The sequence below is a fragment of the Ammospiza caudacuta genome, chromosome 12 (genome assembly GCF_027887145.1).
Source record: "Ammospiza caudacuta isolate bAmmCau1 chromosome 12, bAmmCau1.pri, whole genome shotgun sequence".
Taxonomy (NCBI): Eukaryota; Metazoa; Chordata; class Aves; order Passeriformes; family Passerellidae; genus Ammospiza; species Ammospiza caudacuta.
Window position 1 is genome coordinate 3,936,549 of NC_080604.1, and position 7,882 is coordinate 3,944,430.

A 7,882-nucleotide genomic window follows, 5' to 3' on the forward strand; every position below is an offset into this window, starting at 1 on the left:
TGCACGGTTTTTCTCCCCATATAAAATATACATACTGGTAAGATTATCTTTTACATTTTGATAAGATTATCTCACCCAAATTTAGAAGTATTACACCAAAAGCAAGGTTGTTTCCTTTAATATCAAGAGTTTCTTGTTGCAAAGGGCATTTTAAGTGAATAAAGGTGATTTTGTGCACTGTTTTTTTCCCCATATAAAATATACATACTGGTAAGATTATCTTTTACATTTTGATAAGATTATCTCACCCAAATTTAGAAGTGTTATACCAAAGGCAAGGTTCTTTTCCTTTAATATCAAGAATTTCTTGTTGCACTTTAGATGAATAAAGGTGATTTAGTGTATGCTTTTTCTCCCCATATAAATATTCATTTTGGTAAGATTATCTTTTTCTTACACCAAACATTTGGCCATTAGGTCAAAGTCTTTAAAAGCCTCCTCCCTCCTCTCCAGCACTGCTGGATTTGTCTCCAAACACCTCCCACCTTCAGTCCCTGCCAAGGAATCCCTTCCATCCTTTCCACCAGCTCCACTTTTGTCCCAAACTGGGTTTCCCTCCCCATTTCCCACCTGGCTCTGGATTTTCTGCTGGTGGCAGAGATCTGTGCCAGGCCAAGAGGCTGCGGGGATGTTGTTGTTTTCTCCTCCAGAGCCATCCCAAAGGGCTGCAGAGTGCTCTGGCAGAGCAGTCCCCTCATTCGTGCATTATTAAAACCAAGTGATGCCTTCTAAATTTGGGGAACCCGCTCGCTGAAGGCCTGCCCTGAATGAAATGAGAGCTGCAGCACTAAATCAACATGTTACAAGTAAATACCTGAGAATTCCAGGCCAGTTGGAGTTGGGGACTGCTAATTAGTTATGCACAATTGAGGCATCCCTAATGAACAGAAAAGCTGCAGTGGAATTGTCATTGCGGTGTGTTCATGAACGTTTGGTAGTGACAAAAAACAACAGCACACAAAGTTATAATTAAAACTTCTTCCCACCTTCCAGTGAAGAAAATAAAATCCCAAACAAAAATCAAACCCTAAAGAACGCACATTGCTCACTTCATGAAAATTTTTGTGTCATCAAGCAGTGCTTTCCTGTGTTAATATTAAAAATATTCCTGATGAGCAATGTTGGCCCATAAATGACTGGGTAATTTTAAACCAGAAAGTTTGCTCTTCATTTAGCATTTGGGGTTTATCTCTGGAGCCTGTCACAGGCTGAGTAACTACTCAGGCAGTAAACATGAAGTGAAATGTGTAATTGTCTGTGAAAAAAAAAAAAAAAGGTACTGATACTTACAACCAGATTTGTGCTTAAAAAAACACAAAACCAAAATTTCCCAGCTTCGTTCTTTTTTATAATTTCATTGCTGCTGCCAACAAGTCTGATATTCAATGTTTAAAGGACAGGACACACTCAGTGATGATTAGTTTTCAGTATTGAAGCAGCTTTCTGAATCTTCTACATAAGTTTTTAATAAAGATAATGATCTATACACAGCACCTTGGCTCCTTGCCACTGATGTATGGCCTCTCAGCAGCTGCTTGTTCAGCACTGAATATTCAGGACTTTTTATGTGCAGAACAAAAAGATTATTTCTGAGGAAATTAAAAATAAATTCATTTTAACCATTTCAAAATAAACCTATCTAGCTGAAATTCTGGATATTTAATGCAGAATTAAAAGAGAAGTTGAAGCAAGCAGTCTAGGTTTAATTTAGCTCTGTCAGTGTGTTTGCTTGGATGACCTTGAACAAATTATTTCACTCCTTAGTTTCCTCCATTTGTAAAATATCAGCAAAGATCCTCAAAGCTGTAAAACAGCCGTGGAGATCTGTCACATCCAATCACCACTAAACCTCACAAGTGGTTCTTGAGGCTCTGCCCTCCCCTGCAGCTCCAAATCCTTCCCACCAGCTGTGGGAGCTCATCCCAGGGCTCTGCAGGTCAGGAATTGGAAATGCCTGCTCAAGATGCAGCTGCAGATGGAAAGGACGTCACATCAAATGCATACAGAACAGGACTGGAAATAAAATCAGCTTTTCCAATGCCTCTATGTAAATTTATACAAATTAACAGCACTGCTCCACTGGAAGGGTTTGCACTCTTCCTCGTGGTGCTGTTCTGGAATGACAAGAAATTTCCAACTGGGGGAAATGGTTGCAGGATATTTCCTTCCACCTGTGGGCCAGAGGGTCATTTATGGTACAAAGGGACCGGGAGAAAGCCTTCCATGAGAACCAGAGTTGTATTTGCTGGGAATGCCCCAATGAAGGGAGGAATGATGAATCTGACTCTGTGTTCTCAGAAGGTTAATTTATTATTTTATAATGTTATATTATATTAAAGACTACTATACTATGCTAAAGAATACAGAAAGGATACTTACACAATGCTAAAAGATAACAATGAAAACTCGTAACTCTTTCCAGAGTCCTGACACAGCTTGGCCCTGGTTGGCCAAAGAGTGAAAACAACTCACAGCAGAATGCAATGTGCTGGGAAGGATGAAAGTGTGACAAGAAAGTCTCACAGATATGTGTGCTTGGCAGAAAGATTTTGAATGTAGGGTCTGATGGAGGAATAGAGATGGAAGCAAGTTTTGATATAGGAGAAAAGAATTGCTGAGCCAGTCTGACTGGATAACCAAGGAAGTAAAGGGTGTGTTGGTTAGAAGGGGTTTTTATGGCTCAAACCCACCTCAGACAAGAAGATGTTTTTACCAAGCAGAAGGATAGCACAGGCAAACAAGTCAGCAAATGCTGCAAGTAGAAAAAAGGTCTCAGAATTTTCCACTGCGAAAAAACTGAAAAACATCTTCTAGCTTAAACTGTAATGTAGTAACTGTTAGTGACTGGAGAACAGTAACATGAATATGGTAATTATAGTAGTTATGTTAGGCTATAGATAAAAGTTAAGGTATAGATTGGTTCTGCTGTATGAAGATGCTCAGCAAAGAAAAGTGTGAAATGCATTGTAACCAAACCCAAAGGGTCTCCAGGCCTGGCTGCAGCTGGAGCTGACAGCTGTGGGCACAGCTCTGTCACCCACAACCCTGGACTGCTGTAACCTCTTGGATGGAATAAACTGCATTTTGGATGGAATAAACTGCATTTTGGATGGAATAAACTGCATTTCATATACAATAAACTGCATTTTGGAGAGCCCCTGGAGTCCCACATCCCTCATTTCTGCTCTTACACCAATGGAACAATCACCTGTGGGTAAACAATCTCCAACCACACTCCAAAGCAGCAAAACACAGGAGAAGCAAATGAGATAAGACTTGCTTTCCTTTCTCTCTGAGACTTCTCATCTCTCCAGGAGACAAATCCTGGGTGAAGGGATTTTTCAGAGAAGGTGAGTGCCACAAACCAGAACCAACCAAGTTCCCTTGTCATGGATTTATTGACTTCAACCTTTAGCATGTTTTCAATTTGTCCCTTCTCTTGCCACCAAGGCTGGTGGAAAATCTTTGATTTCGCTTTTTTTATAGCCTGCCTTCAGGAGAAGCACAACCACTAAATGTGGTTGGAGGACTCCAAAGCACCTGTAGGAAAAGAATTATCCCTTACAGCTCTAACACACCCCAGACTGAGAAAGGGGGGGGGGGCTTTGACACAGCTGCATTTACTCTTTCCTTAAGAAGTAAGGAAAATGGTAAAAAATATACAAATTAGTATAGATAAGCCAATTCTCCCATTTTCCCCTTGTCCCCATGCCATAAAAGTAAAGTAATTGAAATGGAGAATTTCAAGACTTTCAACAGGAGAAATCTCTGAGGGCAGGAAATTGAGGAGAAATATCACTGAAATCACGATTATAAAATGCAAGAAACAGCTGGGATTTGGTTCTAGGTAGAATATCCCAAGTGATTCCACAAGCAGCAACTATGTTGGGTTACTAAATCTTAAATATATATTATCAATATAGTATAGAATATATACATATTATGGATATAATAATTAAAGTATGGGTCAATCTTTCAGAGAAATAAAATATATTGAAAACAAAATATCTCTTTATGCCAGAGGTAAGAGAAAGGGTCCCTTTATGCCACGGTTTCTGTCTTTGCTGACAGAAAAAGGCAGAAAAGGTTTCCTCTGGCCCTTGCTGAGGAGAGGATCCCGAACCAGTGAGATTTCAGTGTGATCCAGACTGAAATCCTTGGATTTCTATTGAATCTGCAACCCACAAGCAACACACATATTTTCAATCTAAGGCAAACAAACACAGTGCAGCTGAAAACACCACAAAGGCAGAGGCCAAGCCCCTGATCCTCCTGTGAGCGTCAGAGCCCAGCAGCTGGCAGGGTTTCGGGGGGCTCTCAGGGGTGCTGGTTTGGGTGCTGGTTTGGTGTTGTTTTGGTGTTGTTTAGGGGCTGGTTTTGGTGCTGATTTTGGTGATGGTTTGGTGCTGTTTTGGTGTGGTTTTGGTGCATGCCTTTGGTGTGGTTTTGGTGCTGGTTTTGGTGCTGTTTTTGTGCTGTTTTGTGCTGGTATTGGGGCTGTTTTGGGGGCTGGTTTTGGTGCTGTTTTTGGTGCTGTTTTTGGTGCTGGTTTGGGTGCTGGTTTGGTGCTGTTTTGGGTGCTGGTTTTGGGTGCTGGTTTTGGTGCTGGTTTGGGTGCTGGTTTGGTGCTGTTTTGGGTGCTGGTTTTGGGTGCTGGTTTTGGGGCTGGTTTTGGGTGCTGTTTTTGGGGCTGGTTTTGGTGCTGGTTTGGGGCTGGTTTTGCTGCTGTTTTGGTGTTGGTTTTGGTGCTGTTTTGGGTGTTTGGTTTGGTGCTGTTTTGGGTGCTGTTTTTGGGGTTGGTTTTGGTGCTGTTTTGGGGACTGGTTTTGGCGCTGGTTTTGGTGCTGGTTTGGGGCTGGTTTTGGTGCTGGTTTCATGCTGGCTTTGGTGCTGGTTTTGCTGCTGTTTTGGTGTTGGTTTTGGTGTTGGTTTTGGTGCTGGTTTGGTGCTGTTTTGGTCGCTGGTTTTGGGTGCTTGTTTTGGTGCTGTTTTGGGGGCTGTTTTGGGTCTGTTTAGGTGCTGGTTTTGGGGGCTGTTTTGGTGCTGTTTTGCTGTTCTTGATGGGGTTTGCTCAGAGCATCACATGACAGGGCTGTGCCAGCCTCCCCTTGCAGCACAGCCCAGGGAGCTGGGGGTGCCCAGCAGCCACTGGCACTCCCCTGCTGCCCCTCCCAGCCTTCCTTTGCCTTGCCCAGTTACAATCCTTATTCCATTTTAGCCCACTAACACCCCAGCAGATCAGTGCACGGAGATCCGTACTTCCCAAGGCATAAAACTCTTCTGCATAAATTATCAGAATTCACACATCTCTGGAGTTGGAAGGGGCTCACAAGGGTCAGAGATATAATTTTTCAGAGTATATTTCAAAATCTGCTACAAAACAACTCATTGCTGGGAAAGGAAACAGCCAGTGCAACAACAAACTGTTTTTTCTAGAATTACTACGTATCCATGTCACATACTATGAGGAGGAGGAAAAGAAAGGCAAAAGCAAACAGGCATGAGTAACCTTGTGTAGATCTGTGAGGCTCCTACCTGGAGTAGGAACTCCCCGTGCAGGGCTTTCAAAGCTTTGCCCCCATCCACAGATTGTGCTTATTTGGGGTGCATTTATCAGGGATGTAAACTACTTATGGAAAACCACATTCAAAACACTCAGGCTGGCTCCAGCGAGCACAGAAAAATCTCCCTTAGACAGAAACCTTATGGGCAAATGGAGCTCCTGAATGTATCAGGCAGAGAGCTGTGCACTCCAGAATATCAAATAAAGAGATGTTTCTGCAAGGCAGGGAGCAGTGTCCATGGATGCATCTCCATGACGTAGCTACAGAGGCTGCCTCAGTCTGGTCGATACAAGCACCTTGTTTTTTTCAAAAAGAAAAAAAAAAAAAAAAAAAAGATAAAACCACCCCCCCACATGCACACAACCAACCACAAAACCAGACAGAAGAAAAAAAAAAAGCCTGGAAAATGTAACAGGTAATGCTGTCTTAACAGAAATAAGGTATCTGCTGTAGTTAAAGGTTTTAGTTTTCGTTCTAAGTATTTTACTGAAGCACCGTTTTTAAAGCAAACGGGATCAGATCACAGCACAGCCCAGCCAGCAAGGCTGGAAATTCGAGACGCCGAGAATAAAACCCTAAACCCACAATCCATTACCGGATGATCTCAGCGGCACAAAAACAGACTTGTTTTACTCTGCATTATTTTAAGGCGCTGCCGAGACCTTCTGCACTGTAATTAGCAACGAGAGGGCTGTCAGCTCGATGTGCAGACACACAAGTTAGCAGGGATGGATAGGAAGGTGTCCTTCCTCCGGAGCACAGCCTCCAGCACCACAAACAGGTCTGCAACAGCCATAACCTCTGCTGCTGGTACCAGCCAGGCTGGGAAGTCCCACACTTGGAAAATCCCACGTTTTTCACGCTACCGAACACGCAGCCCGAATAAAACCGGCCGAGTTAATGAAGCCTGAGCAGGGATTCCCGGGGCTAGGGCAGAAGCAGGGCTGGTGCCGGGCATCCCGAAGGACATTCGCCCTGGTGAATGCCACAGAGCAGCGGGAGCTGCGTGAAAACAAACCGGCTCGTAAACACGGATTAACACACGCAACGCCGCCGCCACAGCAATCCCTGCCCAGGGCACCTAAACCCAGCCTGCCGCTACACGCGGGTCCTGTGTGTCCCCAGAGAGCACGGGATATGCTTGGTCAGGGCGCTATGGATGTTTTATTTAGTGTTATGATGGGAAGCAGATTTCACGGCTAGTCAGGCGCTCCAGGGCTCGCTGGGGTTGTTTTTTTTTGGGTTGTTTTTTTTTTGCTCCATCCTCCAGCCCGTGAGGCTGCGCTGCAGCCCCTCGGCAGGGCCGGCTGCGGGGGCTCTGCCCCAGGTGAGCCGCACCTGCGGGAGGACGGGGCAAGGACGGGGCACGGAGGATGATGATGGCGATGATGCTGATGATGCAGGGGCATGCAGGGGGGCACCTACCAGTCCGTGTGCGGCTCGTCGATGACCAGGAGCACCTTGAACTTTCTGCCGACAGCCGCGGAGACGGCGGCGGACGCGTCCACCAGCCCGGCCGAGGCCGCCGTCTGTTTCACGGCGTTGGAGAGCGAGCTGAAGAAGCTGCTGCCCGCCGACTGCTGCGGCGGCGGCGGCTGCGGCTGCTGGGGGGGCGCGGGCTGCGGCTGCGGCTGCCGGCGCTCCGAGGCCGGCGAGCCCGAGGCCGCGGCCGGGGAGCCCGCGGACGGCGGCGGCGGCGGAGGCTGCTGCGGCTCCGGCCGCTGCAGGTCGGTCATGTAGCCATTGGGCAGGTTGGCGATGAAGCTGCTGTCCGAGAGCCTGCGCCGCAGAAAGTTCATCATCTGGCCGGGCGGGGGGCTGCGGCGGGGCCGGGAGCGGGTGAGGGTGCGCCGGCGGCAGCGCTGCGCGCTCCTCGCTCTGTGCGCCCGCTCTGCGCGCCCGCCGCGCTGCCACCGCCCGCCGGCAGGGGGCGGCCGAGGGGCGGGCGGGGCGCGGGCACGGCGCGGGGACGGGGAGGGGACAGGGAGGGGACAGGGAGGGGACAGGGAGGGGACGGGGATGGGAATGGGGATAGGGACAAGGGCAGGGATGGGGATGGGGATGGGGACAGGGATGGGACAGGGATGGGACAGGGATGGGAACGGGGATAGGGACAAGGGCAGGGATGGGGATGGGGATGGGGACAGGGATGGGACAGGGATGGGACAGGGAGAGGGACAAGGGCAGGGATGGGGATGGGGACAGGGAGGGGACAGGGATGGGAACGGGGATAGGAACGGGGATAGGGACAAGGGCAGGGATGGGGATGGGGACGGGGATGGGAATAGGGAGAGGACAGGGACAGGATACGGATGGGG

The 7,882-nt window shown here is 47.4% G+C and overlaps 1 protein-coding gene across 1 annotated transcript in view; it reads right to left on the bottom strand.

Moving 5' to 3' along the window:
- SYN2 (synapsin II) overlaps window positions 1–7,366 on the bottom strand; it is a 189,097-nt gene extending 181,731 nt beyond the window's left edge. Inside the window, exon 1 of the mRNA XM_058813189.1 lies at window positions 6,990–7,366. Coding sequence (XP_058669172.1) covers window positions 6,990–7,366 — 377 coding nt within the window. The remainder of the gene's footprint in view (window positions 1–6,989) is intronic.
- Between the last annotated feature and the right edge of the window lie 516 nt (window positions 7,367–7,882).